Genomic DNA, 23,248 nt, shown 5'->3' with positions numbered 1-23,248 from the left:
AAACAAAAAAAAAAACTGTAGTTCTCATTTCCAGTAGCTTTCACAATAACTGATTTGTACAGTGACAGATGTTGGCATGTCAAAAAACACATGTTGTCACATGGTGTTTGATCTGCATTGCCTATCTGATCCAGGGAATATGAATGTTTTTTCCTTAGGCCTATCACATAGCGCTGAAAAGACAGCAGTTTCTCCCTGATGTCTGAGGGCACGCGCTGGGGCAAGACTGGTTTATGCTGCATCATTTTTACGCTGATTTAAAGCCAGTTCACAGATGCATTATTCACCTACTATATCATGAATACTGAGCATTCTAAAGTTCTACTCGACATCCTCCTTTTAGCATATTCTCAAGCAGGGAAGGACACATATTTGGACGCAGGGTGTGTGACGACAGAAATCTATAGCAACCTGCTGTGATTCCTCATGTGGTGACACATTTGCTGCTCTCTGTACTTCAGAAAGCCATCGCATTAACCTGTGCGTGCAGCTCTGAACCAAATCTACTCTCCTCTGAAAAAAGGCAGAGACAAACAAACAGGGAAATAATCACAAACAAATCGCTAAGTAAAGGACTCCCCTGAGACTGGTGGAAAATAAATAGATGTGTTTCATAACTAACATACAAAGCATCTGCATTAGGTCCGAGGAACAAAGAACACTAAAGCCCCTTTGATTGGGCTAAATATGTGAAATGGGATTATATAATGCTTTTTTCCTCTATATCTCCCTCTCATTCTAACACTCCCAGTTTTTTTTTTTCAAGCACCCACTTTATGTCTCTAAGTATTATGAAATAGTCCTTTGGGTCTTTACCTAGAGTCAGGATGTAGATAGACTATGCTATCCTGTTACTACATAAAACATTACACCCCTATCCTTAACACATGAAATGGCTTTCTCATGTCCTCTCAAATGCTAACACACACACACACACACACACACACACACACAAACATATTTAAACATGCGTACACAAAGCAAAGCTCTAGAGTCTCAGCTCTCTTCTCTGTTCCCGAAAGCCCCGTGGCAGCACTAGATGATTGTCAGTTCAGTCTCAGGGCAGATTTGCTGCTAGTCTCTGCAGCTCTTAAGCCTGGCCTGGTTTTCTCTCAGCAGCAGCACATCCTCAAAGAGCTCTGTGCTCATGTGCTCCGACCTGCCTGACCTTGCTTTTTCCTCATTTGAACTCTCTCACTCTCTCTGTAAAATAAAATGCAAAATTTGACCTGGTGCTGTATTGGTTCATAAGTTACTTTGTTACTATATACAATAAAAGTTCTGGCGCAATATAGCTGCCGTCGCATCATCCAGGTGGATGCTGCACATTGGTGGTGGTTGAGGAGAGTCCCCTTTCTATGTAAAGCACTTTGAGTGCTGAGAAAAGCGCTATATAAATGTAATGAATTATTATTTTTATTATAAAAAAAAAAAAATATATATATATATATATATATATATATATATATATAATTAAATACATTTAAATTTCCCATTTCTGTCAACAATATACTAATTGCACGCTATAATCTTTGCACTTAATCCCGGATATGACTCGTTTAACATGATCTACCCACTTATTTTTGAATAATAAACTGGAAATATTCCTCCATTTAAACAACTTCAATTCATTTAAACTAAGACTGGAGATCGTATCAGAAAGAAAAGTGAATGAAAGCGTTGCGAGCATTGTTTATTTGCACCATCTTTACGTAGCCTATTAAGGTTTTACAGTATGTGTTGTATCCTACCGTGTTCAATTCTAATGAATGCTCTTTAATGTGATGTGTTGTTAGCTTTTTGTATTTCTTTAATAAAAAGGTGGTCAGATTTTTGCGTTTTCTGCATATTACACATACAGTAGCCTAAATAAATATTTGTGAGTTCTCCTTTCAATCATAAAATGTGTTGGAATAATGAGACATTTTTGTTTTTTTCATCATTCAAGATTAATGTTGGGAAACTTAAATTTGTGGATTAAGTACTGGTACTATATTTGTGATCAATTGTACATTGAATCACAAAATTCATGTGCTAGCACTGCCATTGATAGAGGCTAAAGCAAAAGTTGTTTTACGCTACTAGACCATTTGAAGTTTCTGCCTTTCGAATGCGTCCGTGGTAAAGGCCTATTACAGACAAAATTAAAATATTGTGCGGGAAACAGAAATCCGATCAGTAATACAGATATCTGAAATGTCCTTCAAACTGACAGATTTATTAAATAAAACTTGTCGGTTGGTTCCTGCTCTCAGTGCTATAGTTCAAATCTGGTTTGCAGCATCTCCTAATCCTATTCTATGTCCTGATCCTATTTCTGTAATCTAGGGGTTAATGCAGGGGACGGGGGTGGGCGGTAAAGATGAAGATGATGAAGATGAAGAGGTCAAATCCAAGGGCACTAAATCACTAGCATACACCCAGGAAAGGCAGAAAAAGACACATAAGCGATGATGTAAATTGTGTGCCTAATAGCGCAGGAAGATGAGACCAGGCTTAAGCAGATTAAGCACAAACACTGTTCCATTCCAATCCACTATTAAATGGGCCTAAACCGAACTCATACACAGCCTCTACAGACAGCCCAGTTCTATGACCTATCAGGACTTTAGCAACACACTTCAAAGGAGTGGGGCTGAATTTAAGGGCTCCAGCTGAAAGAGAGGAGCTTAGCAGAGCTGAAGGAGTGAGAGGAGAGACGCTGGAGGATGACAGATTGCATTCTGGTGCTGGCGTATGCGCTTTTCTCTCCCCTTCCTTATTTTATTTAGTAGTGATGAATCGGCTACCTGCTGAACAATGAGCTGAGTGGATATGGGTGAGGACCGCCAGTCAGTACCGCAGTTGCAGAGAAGGCATAGAGAGAGAGATAGAAAAAGAGTGAAAGGAAAAAAGAAACAAAGAAAGAAAGACAGAACGGAAGGATAGAGCAGGGCGATATATATTAAATATGAAATTTCTAATGCGAGAGACATTTTAATAGCGTATTTGACCTAACTCTAATACAGTTTTTGCTATTGATGAAATTTAAGTTTGATTAATTTGCATAAATGAGTTCAAACTGTTTCATTGATTCAAAACTAAATTAATGGTTCATTTTGCATTTAAACAAATTTTCACAGAATTCAAAAAATAGAAATATTATTCATTTCGTAATGCTTCATTGTTCTACAGGGTCCAAAATTCACTCCCCATTGAAAGGCCATAGTGTATTGTTGACGTTCGAAGTATTGTCAAACAAAACGGAGGCTAGCTTGACCCATGCCTCCTCATCATCCCGTCCCCTCCCCCTCCCTTCGGTGCTTCCAGGCTTTTCCGGTGTATATCAGGACTTCACGAGTTCCTTCTCCTTTTCCCTTTTCTTTGCTTATTTGTTCATCGGAACGTCGTCTCTTTGGTCGTGTGTCGGCCATATCAAAATTCTCAAGAATATACAATTTTAACGTTAGTCATTGTCTGGGACTTCTCTCTCCTCCACTCCCCACACCCCCCTTCATGTCCACGCGCACTAACCCCCCAACCCACACCCCCACTCCCAAATCATTCTTGTCGGTTAATGGCTGGAACACTGTTTATGTTTCGTGGTCCAGGCTGGGCCAGTTTGTTTTTGATGCCGTTTGTGGAGCCTGGGCTGTCTACAGAGACCGCGTTTTTTAACAGTGTGTTCAGGGGACAGGCAGTTAGCGGATAGTGAAGAGATGTTTGCTGTATGTGACAAAAAATGTTTCGGCCTATAAAACGCGTGACATCGCTTAGAGCACATTTAACTTACTGCAGAGTCTAAATAGGCAGCATTCTGCAGTGTGGGCCCCAGCGAAGGCACACTGGGTTTTACATGGTGAAAATATGGTGAGGATCTCATGGAAACAGAGACAATTTTAAACACAGTGATAAATTACACTCTCCGTCAGCAATCCTGCGGAGAGGGCTCTGATGCTATACAGTCTTGAGTAGGAGAGGGGCTGCGTCGAGCAGTAAGTGTGTGTGTTTATGTGAGTGAATCCCATGTGAACAGGCTGGGATGACTCAGAGTGACAGATGCACACGCACCACCATACCCCTCCCATTCAACGTCAGTGACCAATCGATCATCCCTAACTCCTGAGAGGAAGGCGAGTTTGCGGCACTATGCAGAGGAATAAAAACGGCAAAGATCTTCAGTCAGAGGTTAATTGAAACATACACATATTCAAACTCTGTGACGGCAGTGGCACGGATAGAATGCAAATCCCCTGCACTGCTGAATCTTCAACGTCACAACAAAAGATTGCGAGATGCTAGCGCAATGGTCAAACATATCTGTCTAGTGCAGGGTTGCCCAATCCTGTTCCTGGAGATCTACCTACCTGCAGAGTTCAGATCCAACCCTGATCCAACACAATTTGTAATTATCAAGTGCTCCTGAAGATCTTAATTTGCTGGTACAGTTGTGTTTGATCAGGGTTGGAGGTGAACTTTGCAGGAAGGTATATGTCCAGTATTGGGCACCCCTGGTCTAGTGCACATTTCTATAGAAAAACTATATAAAAGCAATGCAGTGGGATGTACAATCGCATTTTGAGTGAACGGCCTCTAAAACCGGTTCTTTTTAGTGAATCAAAAACATACAGTGCGCAAATGTAGTCTGATTCCCGAACGAATAGTTCAAAAAGATTGGTTTGACAAATACTGCCATTGTCAGTGAATCATTCACTCAAAAAATTCATTCAATATGCTTATTTATTTTGGAACAAACCAAATGACTTTCTTCATGAGTGGATCAATGAATCACACACTAAACTGAATCGATTCTTTCAAAAATGTTTATTCACTCAGGAATGAAACACAGCTGTTGTGTGGTTGATGGTTTATTCTGTTTTGACATTAACTGGAAACATGGAGTCTAAAATGTAAGACCTCAATATTTCAACCTTTTGGTTATTGTATAAAAAAAAAGGTAGGCAACATTTGTACTATTGGCTATGTCCTCTATTCTTTCATTAATATCTATTAGAATGGGGTAAAAAAAGCAAGTCCAGCCAATCAGTCATCATTAAAGACTGTGGAGTGGACAGCTTCCTGAAGACAATTTGTAAACGTTTGAAACAGGCTCTGAAAAATGAACAAAGCTATAAGAAATGGGCCAACACAAGGACGAAAACGAGAGAGAGGGTCTTTTCATGTCCTTCGGCACTGAAGGGTCTCCAAGCATCTGCTACCTGATCAGGCCTGCTAGCCACATTTTCATTTCTCGGATACTCTCACTCTCCTCATCCCTTAGGGACAGTAATTAATACGACAGACATTCTGTTAGGTCGTTGTGAGTGTGATTAATTTTGTGGGAGTTCTAAAAGAAGTGGTCCTAATGAACTCTTTTCTCTTTGTAACGTCATATAGAGTTCTCTTACCCTCTCTCCCTCTGTTTCATCCTCACGCCTGTACTATACTAATGCCTCACTACTATGGAAACAAGCCAAGGAAAATATTACAGGCATGTTAACAGTTGTTTCTAATAAGACAGAAATACTCCAGATATAAAAATTGGAGGGAGATTTAATCTTTATAAAGGTAGAGATGGTATATTCAATTCTGTCCATTCATGAGCACAAAAAGAACCATTTGCAAAGCCAAGTTTCCAAATGCTTTGAAACCAATATGTTATCTCTTCTTTTAGACTTGATTTGAACCTTATGTTTAAGAATAATCACAAGCCAGTGTAGAGAGGGCAGGAACTCAGAATGTATATTGAGATGTATATACCGGGGGTCACCAATTAGCAGACATCGCTTGTACTATTTTGCCATTTATATGGTATATATTTTGTTTAAACGGTATATAGTTTAAGTGCAGAGCATTAAAACAACAGAGCTGTACACATCACAAGCACACAGGGACGTTAATGGTAATGATTTTTCTGCATAAAGCGGGCTCATTACTGATTAAAAAAAGAGCTTCAGTAAGATGATGTGGTTATTTTAACAAAAATAACGAAGGCACTGTGGTGAGCAGCAAAATAGACTGATATTCTCATTAAAACAATGTAGAAAATTAGATTCTTCTCAGATTTACATTTTCAAAAAAAATTCTTAAGAGGACAATGCTGAACCCTATATCTTCTCTATGTAAGCTTTATGGGTAACTTTACAATAAGGTTCCATTTGTTAACTATGAACTAACAATGAAATATACTTGTAAAGCATTCATTAATATTAGCTAATGTTTATTTCAATGTTTACTAATGCATTATCAAAAGTTGTGTCTGTTAATATTATTTAATGTGCCTGAGCTAACATGAACTAACAATGAAGTTAACTAATGTTAACAAAGATTAATAAATACTGTAATAAATGTATTGTTTATTGCTAGTTAATGTCTTAACTAATGTCAACTAATGGGACCTTATTGTAAAGTGTTACCAACTTAAGTGCTATACATAGGTATCTCACTGTAAAAATCAATAAACTAATAGTCTGATTAAACAGCTGATCTTACCTGTTAATATTCATATCCATTTTAGCTTGACTGAATAAATATTTCAATATTGTTTTGGAGAAAGAAAATGCTTAGTCCTCAAAAATTTTACCTTAATGACTTTTTTTTTTTTTTTTTACAAAGTACCCCTGCTGTCCATATGGACATTTATATCTATTGCAGAAAAAGTTTTGCCCGGACCTCTGCTGGAAAGGTAACTTTAAACAAATAAAGCAGATAAAAACTCAAAATTTATGGAAATTGTACAACCCAAAGCGAAAAAGCGACGGATAATGATGATTTGTAGTGGAACATACTTTAAAGTGCCAAAAAAACATGAAAGCACTCCTTTCATACTACTTGTTAAGAGACTAAAACGAGGACACAATATGGACCAGAAATGAGCACCAAAGTCCAAACATACAGTAGAACATTACTAAAACATGTTGTGCGCTAAAAACTAGACTTTTTTCATAAAAAGTTCTATTCCGCAAAAGAGTGCATACATGTTTGACAACACCTGACTTCCTAAATTTAAATAAATGATTCCTTTATTATGAGACCAGGAGGTTACACGATGGTGACAACTAGCACACACCTCCCATCTCCCAGAGAGAAGTGTCCCTCTACCACCAGCAGAACAGCACAGGCCGTAAGGCACGCGAGGGCAAGGGGTCGACTGACAGGAAACGTGGTTTTATAATCTGGGTCACTGAACCTCTGCAGATTATGACAGGTGTGAGAGGAGAAGAGACAGGTTGTAGCCCCCTCTATAGGGTTTTGGGGAGGTAAGACTGTCAGAGCGGCTTCCTAAGACTAGATCTTCAGTCAAGCAGACGGCACTGAGGGAAAGGACTCGGGCGAATGATGGTCAGTTGAATGAAGGATGTCATGAGAATGTTCCTGCCAAGAGCCTGAAAGTGGTTTGAGTGTTTGCAAATAAGTTGTCAGAACTCAAAAAATGTTTGTCGTGATTCTGTTCCATTTAAGTCAACAATCTCAGATTAAATCTAAAATTTTGATTTTGCACTACACAAGAATTTTGAATGCAATTTAATTTAATAAAACTTGAGGGATTTATCCTTTGAAGATACATCTACATCTGTGACAGAAACAGCCGGGCTATAATGGCCCACTGGGACTCTTCCATGCAGCTTCTAGTTCCAACCCAGTCCATTAATCCCTACTGTAAACAAGCCAGTTCCTGCAGATGTTTGCGTTTCCTCCAGCACTTTGTACGCAGCCACTCTGTGACCAGGAAATCACGGCCCACCTGGATTGTCAAGTTAAAAAAACACTCCAGCTTCATTCCAGATCATATTTGTCCTGCTCCAGACAAATATTGAATGCTAAATATAAGTAGACCTTTAACATACATGCTACAGACACATGCCAGTGCAGGTTAACTATTTAAGGTTTATTTATGTTGTTGCATTTTGTTTCCCACAACAGCTGTCTTCACACTTGCCGCAACATTTTGTATTGTGAATGAGGAGATGACGTAGCTGCCATTTCACACGACTAGAATTACGGTGCTGTTTTGGTCTCTTTCAGCATAGAGTGAAAGTGCTGCAACATCACAGGCACACAAAGATAATGGCTATTTCAGTTTAATAGGTGTTACTGATCTAATTTCAAGCATTAAACAACCATTCAGAACAACAAAGGTCCATATTACACTCTATTTTTGAAGTATGAAGCATGCATATACTGCACTTCATGCTCTAGGCATTTTTTTGTATATGAATCCTGTATAGTGTAAGTAAGCAGTATGGTAATATTGCATACCAAACATAGTTCATTTTGGGGTTTCTCAAGGTAATGTTTTTAGATTCATGTGCACAGAAGTGAACAGACACAGTTCTGTGTCTTAAAGTGCATAAATTATCATAAATAAATATGGAAACATATTTATCCTTGAGCCAGCATTCCCCAATCGGTTTCCACAAATAACGTAATGGTTGTCTTTCTCTGTTAAAGCTCACCAGGACTCAATGTTTTGTTGTTAATTGTTTATCTTATCATACTAATTAACTACTACTATATGAACATGACAAGAAAGGAAAAAAAGAAAGACGAATAAAAAGGAGGAAAATTTCAAAGGAAGGAAGGAAGAGTGGATGGAAGGACTTGGAGGGAATGGAAATTAAAGAAGAAGAAGGTTGAAATATGAAAGAAGCGAAAATAATAAAAGGAGGAGAGAAAAGAAGAAAAAGGACAGGAAGAATGGAAATGGAAAGAGGAAAACAGTAAAGAAGGAAGGAAAATAAAAAAGGAATGAAAGAAGGAAAGACAAGAAGAAAGGAGGAAGTAAGGAAGGAACAACAGACAGAATGAAGAATGGAAGGAAGAAAATAAAAATGAAAGGGAAAATGAAAATGAAAGGTTAAATGAAAGCAAAAGGAAGGAAGGAAGGAAACAATGGATGGAAGAAAAGAGGGATGAAGGACAAATGAAGAAAGAAAGAAAGAAAGAAAGAAAGAAAGAAAGAAAGAAAGAAAGAAAGAAAGAAAGAAAGAAAGAAAGAAAGAAAGAAAGAAAGAAAGAAAGAAAGAAAGAAAGAAAGAAAGAAAGAAAGAAAGAAAGAAAGAAAGAAAGAAAGAAAGAAAGAAAGAAAGAAAAGCCACACTGTTCCGCAGTTTCAGTAATACAATAGATATTTTGATTATGCAAATAAGTATTTGAAACATTGGCATGCTCCATTAGTTCCTTTCTGTTTTTCTTCACCATTTATTCTTTTTTATCTCAAGGTATTTCTATCAATGATTGCATTCACAGCTGGTATGAGGGAAGACAGCTGAAAAATGGCTTTTTAAGTGCCGCAATCACCATAAAATCTGGATTTGATCAAGTTGGCTGGCAGAGGAAATAAATGAATGAAGGAAGGGATGCCACGTGACCCGGGCCAGAGGGGAGACAAAGGTGGCATGGCATGGGCCGGGATAATTGCCGGCAGCAGTTCTGGCCCAGCTTCAGTCAAGGACACGGGCTGTTTATTCAAATGAGCTCTGATAAAGCTTAATGTGGACAGCGGCTTATTGCTCTCGTCCTAATGAGAAAAATCACAACGCTCTCAGAACAGGTGCTCCGGCAGACAAGCAACACAGACAGTGCTATGTAAAACAGCAGTAATGGCAGCTGAATAAGGAGAAGAAAAAAAGAGAGAAAAACGAAAAAAAAAAAATGTCATGGTATGCTAACAGGACAGGTGACACTGGAGGCTGTTTATAGGCTAAACATATGCTTCATTATGAGCCCATCTATCCATTTAATACTCAAACAATCATGCATAGAGAGAATTATTTGTCTATAGTTAGCTGCACTGAAGGATGATTCCACCAAACAGGTGCCATTAATGTTTCTCATTTCCATAAGTAATAAAATGATTTCAACAATGAATAGCTGATGCCAAAACACAGTCCTTCCGTTGTCTTCACATGTGTTTACAACATCTTTCTGATTTTCCAGTCTTCAGTGTCACATGATCCTTCAGAATGAATTCTAATATGTTGATTTGATGCGCAAGAAAAATTTCTTATTATTATCAAAATTGAAAACAGTTGTGCTGCTTTATATTTTTGTGGAAACCGTAACACATTTTCTAAAGGATTCTTTGATGAATACAAAGTTAAAATGAACAGCATTTATTTGAAATTGAATTGTTTGTAACAATGTAAAAGTCACTTTTGATCCACTTAATGCATCCTTGCTGAATAAATATTTAAAAAATTCTTACTGACCCAAACTTTTAATCAGTAGTGTACAGTATATGGTAAAACTTTCATGTTACTGTCAACCCTGTTACATTTACAGTATGAAAGGATAATTATATTAAAACATGTATTAATCTAGCTTGAGATGGCAGAATGCAATTTACTAACACTTAACGCATTATCTATCTGACAGACTATCAAATCTTACAGAAAAGTACTTTTAGAAAGAAAGGCACAGAATGACCCTGCAGTAGTTTAGATACTTCTGCACACATTTTTAAAATTAGATGATTAGTCTCTTCATGAATAGAAAAAAGTGAGATATGATTAGACACTTCATAATAAGTACATGATTAAAATGTGTATTAATTATTTCAGCAAGGTTATCTCAGGATACGGTAAAGTAAGCCCTGAGCTCACAACTGAACCACTTCCAGATTTCAGAGCAAAAAATATATAAATAAATATATATATTGCTAAATTAAGAGCCTTTCGTGTTACTTAAGTCGCAGTGGGATGAGAATGTGCATGAAGGGGGGAAATTTAGAACTCAACTTCCAGGCTTAAATTAAACACCTAATCTCTGGAGGAGTCTGCAAGACCATTTCCAAACTGATATTAAGTAGAGCCTCCGAGGTCTCGGAGCGACCTGCCTTCCAGGACGGTAGACTTGAATAGTTCATCCAAAAATGAACTCTCCCTCATGTCGTTCCAAACCTTCCTGACTCAATCTTCTGTGCTGAACACAAATATATTTGGAAAAATCTCTATACAATGAAAGTCAATGGGGTCCAATCTTGTTTTTGACCCCAATCTTATTCAAAACATCTTCTTTTGAGTTCCACTTACCAAAAATAAGTCATACATAAGTCATACAGTTTTGGAATGACATGAGGTAATAAAAGGCGAGTAAATGATAACACAATTTTTCATTTTTGGCCAAACTCTCCCTTTAAAGGAGAACTCCGGTCAATTTTAACATTGAGCTCATTTTTTTGTACATTTGGAGTGCTGTCAATTGCCGAGTTCACGCGCATAGGTTTAGTTACCTATGATCACGCGCGTGAACTCGGCAATCGACTACTTTGGACTTCAACCGAAAACAGGATGTAAACACAGGTATTTGCGCTGGCTTAAATAACATCATTTTTATACATATCTTTCACATCTACTGCAGTCAGATTCACTCGTGTTTACTCTGAAGGAATCACTCACATTAGCAGTGCACTTGCAATGACACATCAAGGATGTTAAGAGGCTAAAAGCAGGTTTAGTACTTGCCCCATTGAAGTCAACAGGGTGCAAATTTTAAAAATAGAATAACTCGGTGTAGGCAACACCGATTTTTGTTGTTGTTCTCTGTATTGACAGCACTCCAAATGTACAAAAAAATTAGCTCAATGTTAAAATTGACCGGAGTTCTCCTTTAACTCTCAAGGAAACAGTCAAGTCACCTTTATTTATATAGCGCCTTATACAAAGTGGCTTTACAGTGATAACAGGTCAGTGTTGATTCAGTTCTGTTGTCATTTAATTTATAAATCAGTTCTGCAAAAAAAAAATTGTCATCCTCCAGCTCAGTTCAGTTCTCATACATCGTCAGTACAGTCAGATCAATAATATTGTTGAATATTAAGTGAATATTAAGTGAGAAAAGTGCAAATTGCTCCCCTGTCAGATGCCACTGACACAGAACTCATTTAGCCAATCCTCTCTCCTGCATTGTGTTCCGATCAGAGGATTAGTATAATAGCCCATTTTTATTTTTCATTACTTATTAATAAGTCTCTACTGCGAGATTAAGCCCGGACCTTTTGCTCCCACACACCTGGCTGGCCTGATCCAGCTGAAAATGAGCACATCCATCGCTGAGCCCATTTTGGAAAAGCTCAGACAGATCTGTAGTGCTGGACTTGGCTTTTGAATGAAGCGCCCTAGAGGGTTGAAAGAAGCGCCCCATTTACAACAGAGCACTCAGGACGAAAATGCAAAATCCTTTGGAGAATCAGCTGCGGTGCTACAGTCTCTCACACATGAAGAGCTAATCTAGAGGGGACTCGCTAATAGAATTCCTGTCTAACGGCTGATAAGAAGTTAGTTTGACTTCACTGGATCTGTGATTTGATTTAGCTCTTTTAAGTATGTTGCGACTGAACAAAAAGGAAACATGAAAAAACCCTGGAGCATAATTCTACTCACTCATCCCTGTCCGGTACTGTTACAGCGACTATAAAGTGATTATCAAGGATTCCTCTAAGTATGGAGAATAAAAATTTTATGATTTGATAAGTTTTTCTTCACCCTTTCTGGAATGGTCTGTTTTTGTTCTTTAAATCAATCTATTTATCTATCTATCTATCTATCTATCTATCTATCTATCTATCTATCTATCTATCTATCTATCTATCTATCTATCTATCTATCTATCTATCTATCTATCTATCTATCTATCTATCTATCTATCTATCTATCTATCTATCTAATTTTATTATGCTGTTGAATGCTTATGCTACAGTATAAACAGTACGATAATTGTGTCAGAAAATACCACAGTATATAGTATTACACAATTGATTCAAAATTGATTCATTTGCAAATATTTCAGATAGGCTTACATGTTAGTTTTTCTTAAAGGGATAGTTCACTTTGAAATAAAATTTTGGTATGTTTTAGCTTACCTCAAGGGCATCCAAGATGTAGGTGTCTTTGTTTCCGCAGTAGTTTCAATTTTGATATTTTTAGGTCAAACCATTCTTGTCTGTCAGTCATTTCATGCAGGTATATGGTCACGGTCTCAAAGAGCATGCACAAAGTCCAAATTAAAACAATTCCCCATCGTCCAAATTAAACAATTCCCCATCGTAAGTACACATTGATGGCCTAAGACACGAAACGAGCGGTTTGTGTGAGAAAACGAACAGTATTTATATTGTTGTTATCTCTTGAACACAGCACACGTCCAAATGATCTGACGGCGCGGGCGGTTGTTTTAATTTGGACTCTGTGCTTGTGTTTTGAGACAGTGACCATCGACCTGCATTATATGACTGACAGACAAGAACGGTTTGACCTAAAAATATCAAAATTGAAACTACTGCGGAAACAAAGACACCTACATCTTGGATGCCCTTGAGGTAAGCTAAAACATATCAAAAATTAATTTCAAAGTGAACTATCCCTTTAAGGAATTAATACTCTAAACTATACAGGGAACCCTCTCATATGGTACATTACTACAATTGTAAAGGTTAAAATTATCAACAGAGCTAAAATATTCAACTGCTATTTATTTTCATATATAATAATCACACTCAAATTATACATAAACATTTTAATTGCACATAAGGTAGTTTTCATAAACACTTGTCTTGTTCATTAGCTCCTAGGTAGTGTTTTTTTTAGCTAACTAATAAAACTGTGAACACAGGATAACTTTCCTGAGGTAAATGAAACATTAAGTGACATTGTTCAGATGTTTTATTGCTGTCTTTCTGCGATTGAAACCCTGATTGAGTGATTACATGAGAGATGATACATTTTAGTAAATTGTACGGTTTCTTTCGACATACCTTCTGATGTTCAATCATGTATATTTTGTCCTATAACTTGTAATTAAGTGGAAACTTGGACCGCAAACTTGGCAACACTAGCTTGAACGACGGGTGATTCATAGGACTAATTGAACTTGTTTTAAAGTCACTTTTTTAATTCACAATCCCTGTAATATATGGGGACTGGTGGACCTTCTGTTGACATGTAATGTAATGGCGTAATCGGAGTATATATATATATATAGATATATATATATAAAACAAAAAAATGTCTACTGACTAGTCTATTATAAAAGTATGGGATGTAGTTTTGAATATCCCTTATGAAAGCAGTCAAATGGCTTTCAGAGACATTTTTCAAGGCTATGTTGGGTAGGTAACATAGAGGAATGTTTAATTTATGAGCAGACAGACTGTTTGGCCAGACATATTGGTGTAAGTGAGGACAGCCTACACGGAAGACCCAGATAAAGCTCTGCTAAACTGGGACCGGCATAGACTAACAGTGACATCAGATACAGGAGCATGAAAAGGATAAAATGGGAGAGAGAGAAACAAGAGAGAAATCCAGAATGCTCTGAATGAACTCTACAACTATCCCAGCATACTAAATACCGCTTCAGCCGCGCAACAATTTCTCTTTGACCAATCACATTTGTTCTGTGCTGTTCACACAAGGCCCAGAAGAAACTTTTTGCTAACTATTTTTGATAACTGCCAAAAGGTGAGTGAATTGAGAAATTGGGATATGTAGTGTGTATTTAGTGTCCTTTTGACAAAGGTATTAGTTTTGCATTTTTGTGACAAACAGAACAAACGTCATTATGTCACATGCAGGGTCGTACACAAACGACAATATACACATTTTGCTATTTTAAACTTTCTATTCCGATTTATCACGGTTCCCACAAAAATATGAAACAGTTTTCAACATTGATAATAACAAATGTTTCTTAAGCACCAAATCAGCATATTATAATGATTTCTGAAGACTGGAGTAATGATGCTGAAAATTCAGCTTTGCCATCACAGGAATAAATTACATTTTATAAATATATTGAAATATACAATCATTTATAAACTATATAAATAGTATTTTATTTTAAATTGTAATATTATTTCACAATATTACTGATTGTACTGTATTTTTAAAGGGTTAGTTCACCCAAAAATGAAAATTCTGTCAGTAATGACTCACCCTCATGTTGTTCCAACCCCGTAAGACCTTCGTTCATCTTCGGAACACAAATTAAGATATTTTTGATGAAATCTGAGTGCTGGATCACTCCTCCACAGGCTTATGGACACTATAACTTGCTGGCCCAGAAAATAATATTACACACATGACCCGTGTCGGCCAATAGTGAGCCTACGTGGTGACGTGCAACACAGACGCGCTATGCTATTACACTACGTGTAAAGACTCGAGGCCCAGAGAGAAGGAAATGAAAAGTGGAATAAAGTCGTTATTTTTGTTTGTTTTTGCGCACAGAAAGTATTCTCGTCGCTTTATAAACTTAAGATTGAGCCACTGGAGTCACTTGGACTATATTAACGATGTCTTTAATACATTTTCTGGGCCAGCAAGTTATAGTGTCCATAAGCCTGTGGAGGAGTGATCCAGCACTCAGATTTCATCAAAAATATCTTAATTTGTGTTCCGAAGATGAACGAAGGTCTTACGGGGTTGGAACAACATGAGGGTGAGTAATTACTGACAGAATTTTCATTTTTGGGTGAACTAACCCTTTAATCAACGTGTTTTTTTTTTTTTATTGACATATGTTTTCAATAAATATTTACAGATGTCAATATAGCCAATAAAAATATATATTTTTGATAATTTGATTTTGACACATGTATATTCACTATAGAAATGTGTGTTTTTTCCATGCTTTTTTTTATACATTTTATTTGTTTTCATAACTTTTTAAAATTCCCTGATATTTCCAGGTTTCCCTAATAGAAAACCACAAGCCAACAGTTTCTTCAAAGACAATTTTTTACTTGCATTTGTCACTTGGCATGTTAAATTTGGACCCCGTGTGAACAGCATCTGTAAAGTATAACACATTAATGTCATTAAGGCAAATTTCCATCCTACCTGTAGCGCACTGTTTAGGAAGCAGCTGTTCTGACCCGGCTCATTGCTCAGGCCTTTGCTGGGTGCGATGGAGGTCATGGTGCGTGGGGTAAACATCCCCTGCAGCCCACTGCTGCCTGACGCAAAGTAGTTCCGCTTCCACGACATGGGTCCAGCTCCGCTTCACTCCCCCCTCCAATCACCACAAGAGCCACATCCTTCGCCAGCTAATCACGCTGGAGGAGGAGGGCATCCTGAATACAGTGCAGATGAGTATGTGTGTGTGTGTGTGTGTGTGTGTGTGTGTGTGTGTGTGTGTGTGTGTGTGTGTGGGTGTGTGCGTGTGTGTGAATGAATGAGAGAGAGTGAGCAGAGAGTGCCTTTGCTGGGCTGTTCTCTATGTTACTCCCATGAGAGAGGAATATGTGGGTCAGAGATGGGTGTTTGGTCAGTGAGTACAAAACAAAATTTATAATGAAGGAATCTGCCAACAGGTGTGAATATAATAGTGATGTTTTCTCTCGAGGGGGGGCGGGTGAATCTCACTAATGTCTGTCTGTCTAAACGCCTTCCTGCACCTGAGATGGTAAAGTGGGGTCAAACGCAAATACTGGCCTGGTTAAAAGCAGCTGTGTGACTGTTGCGGTGTTTGTTAGAGTAAGGGCTTGTGTCTATGTCTGTGGTCCGAGACACTGTCCTCACGAAGCTGTGTCCACTTTCTGTCCGCTGACTGATCTTCACTTCTGAGCCTCTGCAATGTGTTCTCTCTTAGCCCAGCTGGTCTGAAAAACAGAAATAATAATTTACACTCAAAAACTTTCCTTTTATAAAAAAAAAAAAAAAAAAACTCTTTCTGATTTTAATCTGCATAGAAAAGAAGGGGGGGGGGGAAGGAGTGGGAAACCTGTTTGAAAACCATCATAATTTTTAAACTTTAACAGATTTTTCCTTATAATTTATACAAAAGAACATGAATGGCGAATTACTTTTTGGATTCTGTGTTTCAGATATGCACCCCCCTCTGTTTATATCTATCTCTCCATTGATTAACACTATCTTTGGATAATCCAAGAAAATAAAATGCTTTTTATTTGTAAAATAGTTAATTCATTTGAATATTTTCCTCTTTTTTTGTAAGTTGATGGATGCAATCCAAAATATAAGATCATAAAACAAATTAATTGTCTCTAATCAGTACAAATACACATTTATTTTTAAATGTTTTTGAAAGAAGTCTCTTATGTAGACCAAGGATGCATTTAGTTGATCAAAAATACAGTAAAAACAAGTGTATAAAACAATTCTATAATTATTATAATTGTATTTTCTTTATATTTTATTGAGACTACATGTAATATTTGTACTTTTAAAAATGTATTTGTACCACCACAGCACAATTTAAAATTATTTTAAAATATGAGTTAATAAATTTGTTGACTCAAAACTTATAAGAAAAAAATGTATGTAAAAATTATACATTATTTGTCAGGTTATTTGTCAACTACCTATTTGGTCCCACTTTATATTAAGTGGCTTTAAGTACTACAGTATGTACTTACATGTACTTACATTGAAATTAATAATTTGATACAATGTACTTATTGTGTAACTGCATGTTTTTACATTGTACTTAAATTTAAAAAAATTCCTGCATGTTATTACAGCTGTAATTAATTTATGTAATTACATTTGTAATTACACAGTTGACCCTTCCCTTACACCTTAAACCTACCCAATCCACCACACCTGTCCCTAACCTTACCCGTATCACACCTCAATAGCAGCAAAAGTGTTTTACAATACAACATGAACACAATAAGTACATTGTACTTATTTTTCGATGTAAGTACATAGTACTTAACGCCACTTAATATAAAGTGGGACCACCTATTTTCACATCACTTTATGTTTTTTTAACCCCTCTAATATGTACAGTACACACAGTAAAGCAGTCCTGCACACCGATTGCCATGCAAATATATCAACTTAGGTATAGATGCAAAATCTCCACTCTAACAAATTTGGATCATCATATGTTTCATACCCTCATCCTCTCCCCTTTCCAACCAGTAGAAAGCAAGTGAGAGAGGAAGGGAAAGAGGGAGGGAAAAGGGAGAGGAAAGACAGCAGCACTGCAGAGACACAGCTTGCATCACAGAGCTCTCCTGCCAGGTTGGAGGCATGTCCTATTCCCACTACTACATAAATACACACCCACAATACACACTTTGTCCACATGGTCCAGCCCTGCAGTTTGTCCTGTTTTCCTGAGGCAGAGACATGGAGAGGGATGTTCTGATGTGGAAGAACAGTGTGTGTGACAGACCTGAGGCAGGTGTTACGTGGGGTTCCCGCTCTTCATAATCAAGGTCATGGATGTTCATGATCAGCTAATGATCGATTAAATGACATTGGTCATTTAATAAATGAAGCTCAACAATTTCAAAACAGTGATAGTTTTCTAACACAACACAAGGAAATATGTCAACACAGGACAGAAAACGTGGCTTGTCAAGCTATTTATTGGGGTCTAACAACAGGTTACCCTGCATCACCTGACCATAATGTTGTTGCTCAACAGAGGACAGTGTAGCGTCATGCAGTGTATTTAAACGGTGTCCTTTATTGACTTAAATATAAGCAAAAAGTAGTATACCAAACTATATAGTGATCCATAAAGTATTATTTTATGTTTAGCATGACTAGTTCAAGTAACATCTTCAGCTAGTTAGTTTGAGATCCTTTCCATCTAAACCTGTTATATTTTTTAAGCCTAGAAGTAAATGTTTTATGAGAAGTAGGATAACCATATTCATCCACACATTCATGCAGACCCGAAGCACAACCAAAACAATGTTCTTTTGCAAAATGCATGCAGTTTGAAAATGCATGCACTAGAGGGCCAAAAATGACATGGTGTACCTTTAAAAAAATATGTGGTGAACTCCAAATACCATGTGCATGATGCTATATTTTTTCATTATTTAAAACAAATAATTTATTTATATAATGAAAAAGTTGCACATGGTAGATGAAGTCCGCTATATGCATCTTAATTTTATTAATGCTAATCAATTAACTGTTCATTTGAATTAAAATTGATAATGAAAATACCTGAAAAATGAAGCATGATATGCTGCTTCACATGCGTGTGTGTCTTGTTCTCCATAAAACAGGTGTGAACACTCATTCTCAGTGGGCGGCACTGCTGAGGTCGGTGAAGGAGTTATTCACTGTTGGAGTCATGTGACCTGAGTAGCACGGGGTACAATTGTGAGTCACAGGCTGCCATGACAACAGCGCAGTCCACCCCCCACCCCCCAAGCAACGTGCCGGTCGATGCCCCGACCGATACTGTCATACACTAGCTGGCACTGTGCAACCATTGCACCAGAGGGTTTATGCATTTATATAATGCACTGCAGAGAACAGCACAACACAGCCAACAATTACGAAGAGAGGGACAAAGAGAGAGAGTGAACTAATGAGAGAGAGAGAGAGAGAGAGAGAGAGAGAGAGAGAGAGAGAGAGAGAGAGAGAGAGAGAGAGAGAGAGAGAGAGAGAGAGAGAGAGAGAGAGAGAGAGAGAGAGAGAGAGAGAGAGAGAGAGAGAGAGAGAGAGAGAGAGAGAGGGCCTTTCTGATTATCCAAATAAGCTCAGCCCAATACGGCTCCTAATAAGATGCAGAAGACCAACAGCTCTGAAAAGGCTGTGTCCTCTGGAGCTGGGCGAATAGGACCGTTTCATTAACTTAGCAACAATCAGACGCTCGGGAACCAATTGAGAGCTGCTATCAATCAGACCAGGTCAGGATGAACTATGGGAAGTAATCGCCTCCTGGCTAGTGTGTTAGTAAACATGTTACGTAACACTCTGGTGCACTGTGTGGCAACCGCAAAGCCCCGCCTCCATACCTCACAGTTCTGCTGGCCACCAATCCCCCCAAACACACACACGCATTTCCCTAAATCCCCTTTTAATTCCGTTAAATGGCAGAGTTCCAGTGTCACACTGCCAGGATCCACAGCCGTGGAGATACCTTGGCAACCACACAGAGGGCACTGGGATTCTACAAAGAGAGAGAGTGAGAGAGATGGATGAGCTTGTAGCCTCTCATGATCCCTGATCTTCACCTCTCTTGGGCCTCCATATAAAAATCCCCAGGATTCTATTTTTCTTATTTCACAGAGCAAACATGAGAGTTTTTTTTCCAAAACAGTTCAGCAAAACAGAGATTTCTCTTTAAGTCCGCATGTCATCTGTAATTTGATCACTTAAAACTCATCTTTGATCTGTGAAAATTATTTATTCATGCATTAAAATAGCTTGAACATAAATCTACACCCTTTCTTCATTTAGTATATGCAGATGCATGAATATGCAAATTAGACCCACTTCCACTCAATCACAAAAGCTCAGAATACCTGATCCACTCAGTCAACTTTATTGTAGTAAATGCTACACAAATGGCAAGTGGAAATACTGGTTTAATTCAGCCATACATGTTTGAACATGTTACATGTTTTTTTTTTTTAAATGCACCCTCAAACGAAGGCAAGACAACCCTCAGTTGATACTGTAATAATATATTGGCGAAACAGATTTGGCATACACTCCAGTGTGTATTTATATTTGCACTCTAGAGAACGCAGTGGTGAGAAATTTAGGTCAGAGGTGTAATTTAGTCAGTACTAAGTAAGAGATTCATTGTGCAGTGTAGACAGCTTCATTGATTATAATGGAACATTGCGATCTTTTTAGTGATTAATGAAGGCAGCGTTATTTGCGCTCTTTCGAGGCTATACTGTATACAATCCATTGAATAAAAGTTTTGTTTTTCCATGCTGCTAAGAAGACCGACAGCCAATTAAATGCTGCAAAATTTCAGAAGTGACATTTACTAATATAACTACATTATGGTTGGTTTCATTTAATATCGAACTAAGGCTATATGCTTAATATGTAGCTGTTTGACACATTTTGAATCGGGGGTCCCTGCTCTGTCTCTATCACCTAAGGGGTCCTTGCTCTGAAAAACATTGAAGACCCCTGTCTTAAAAGGATACGGTTTCAGCCCAGTGTATTACTTATCTTCCCAACCTGTCAACCAGCGCTGCAAAAAGCACAGATAATCTGAAAACACAGACAAACATGTATGTTGGAGTTTAGCGATGTTCTTTGTGAAATTCTGCTTGAATGAAAATGTAATACAGTCAGTAATGTGTTCCTTGTGCGCTGTTTGCGATCATGGTTAGTAAATAAATGCACTTATGCAACCTCTGTGCTACAATACAAGGTAAAAAAATGTAATATTAGGAATTTATAATAGGAATTTCACCATTTTAGTTTTTTAGATTATAAGCTTTTTTAAGGTTTTACCAGTGTTTATAATGTAAATCAGAAAACTTCTTTGCCACCCCCTTTCTGCAGTGTTTGGCAATATCAAAGATGAAAATGGTATCGTTTTTTTGCGATCTGCACAAATTAGCATTTGTGGAGCAATCTAGATCTGTGGTTTGTCTTATCTGCAACTGAATTGCTTCTCTTAAAATATATAACGTGAAGGCAAATTGCAAAGCACTCACCAAAATCATGATTATCAGTTTAACCATTATCGTGCAGCCATAACTGTACAGCAGCAAAACCCAGGCAGAAAGAGTGTTAGCGACTCACTACATCAAGCTCTCCTTGATTCGAAATGTGAAACTGTTGAACATGAAAACACATGAATACAAGTCAGGGCATACTCCAAAATTAATTAGTTTCACACCTGCCAACTGAGAAAACTGAGACAAATGGATGACCCTTAATACAGGTGTAAACAGGGTCTAAAACGTTTTTAAGCTTGTCCATTTTTGACAACTTCCAGAGGTATAGTCGAAAATGCATTAGACCGGATTGCTTTCATAGTGTATGTGGTTAAATGCGTTTGAATAGTGTAAAATAGCAAGGGTAAAATGTAAACGGTTTGAAACACGAAACAACATAACCCAGGATGTTTACCAAGGGTTTAGAATAACCCATAAAAACAAAAGATGAGCCACTACAGGAAAAGTACAAGAGCACACGTGTAGTGCAGCACTGCAGCCTCTCACTAAAGCTCCAGCCATTAACAGAGCCTTTATAGTGCTGCCACTGGAGACCAGACTCACTCATCCATGAACACTCTCACGAGCCCTGAAGAGCACCTTACCATTTACACAGTCACACTAGTGACAGACTTAAACATCACCTCTGTCAGAAACAAATTTCAGTTCATGTACGTAACTGCCAATTCAGTCATTATAAACCGTTGAAGAGTCTTTGTGATTTACGTGTTTTAGTTATTAGTTAGCAGTTACTATTGTGTTACTCATTCATTTTCTGTGTAGTTATTCATTAATAATGGAACAGTATTCTAAAGTGTTACCCAAATATCATATTTCCACAGTGTGAAGATGTAATTAACAGTCTACAGGTGTCGATGAAACCAGCTGCTAAATGGTCAATGATTCTTTCTTTCCATTCCACAGAGAAACTGAACTAAACGGGGAAAAAATCACAAGTCATCAACTCAGGTATGAGGAATCCTTTCTTTAGCTAGCACTAAAGTAAAGGTGAAGAATGAGAGATAGAAAGTGTTTCTCTTTGGGAATGGGTGTAATCAGCTAAAACTGAATCACTAGCCCAAGGGCTTGAACATTTCTTGAGCCTGGGTGCCGCACCGCAGCCGGAAGCAGGGCGCTCTGATGCCGGGAGCCCGCAGAGAGGCTGACATCTGTCTGCATGTAGCTTGCACCTCTCTCCGCCTCCCACTGATAGGGTTTGCGTGACTGCAGTACGCCAGCAGGAGAGATACGCCATGGAACTGTCAGGCTGAATCCGGGACAATGTAATCCGGTGTCGTTCACTGCTCAGGGATCAACAGTGATTTTATTTTCTGCTAGTCAGAATTTAGTCACTATACCTCCACTGCTAGCATTTCATTTCCACCACAAAATTGTATTTCTACATAAAAACGGTAAATATATATATATATATATACAGTACCAGTCAAAAGTTTGGAAACGTTACTATTTTTAATGTTTTTGAAAGAAGTCTCTTATGCTCATCAAGCCTGCAGTTAAAAAAAAAAAACAGTAATATTATGAAATATTATTACAATTTAAAATAATGGTTCTCTTTTTTAATATACTTTAAAATGTAATTTATTTTTGTGATGCAAAGCTGAATTTTCATCAGCAAGTACTCCAGTCTTTGGTGTCTTATGATCCTTCAGAAATCATTCTAATATGCTGATTTATGATCAATGTTGGAAACAGTTGTGCTGCTTAATATTTTTTTTATAACCGGAGATACTTTTTTCAGGATTATCTGATGAATAAAAAGTTAAAAAGAACTGTATCTATTTAGAATAATAATCTTTTGTAACAATATACACTACCGTTCAAAAGTTTGGGAACAATAACTTT

General features: G+C 37.6%; 1 protein-coding gene across 5 annotated transcripts in view; it reads right to left on the bottom strand.

Moving 5' to 3' along the window:
- Positions 1-23,248, bottom strand: part of usp54b (ubiquitin specific peptidase 54b) — a 118,965-nt gene that overhangs the window by 54,653 nt on the left and 41,064 nt on the right. For all 5 annotated transcript variants that reach the window (XM_081393692.1, XM_081393693.1, XM_081393694.1 and 2 more), the window contains exon 2: positions 15,819-16,579. In XM_081393692.1, the coding sequence (XP_081249818.1) occupies positions 15,819-15,965 (147 nt within the window). In that variant the 5' untranslated portion in view covers positions 15,966-16,579. The remainder of the gene's footprint in view (positions 1-15,818; positions 16,580-23,248) is intronic.

This window comes from Scardinius erythrophthalmus (genome assembly GCF_964197995.2).
Source record: "Scardinius erythrophthalmus genome assembly, chromosome: 18".
Classification (NCBI taxonomy): domain Eukaryota; kingdom Metazoa; phylum Chordata; class Actinopteri; order Cypriniformes; family Leuciscidae; genus Scardinius; species Scardinius erythrophthalmus.
Note: the sequence above shows the minus strand (reverse complement) of the source record. Positions and strands in the feature narration are given on the sequence as shown.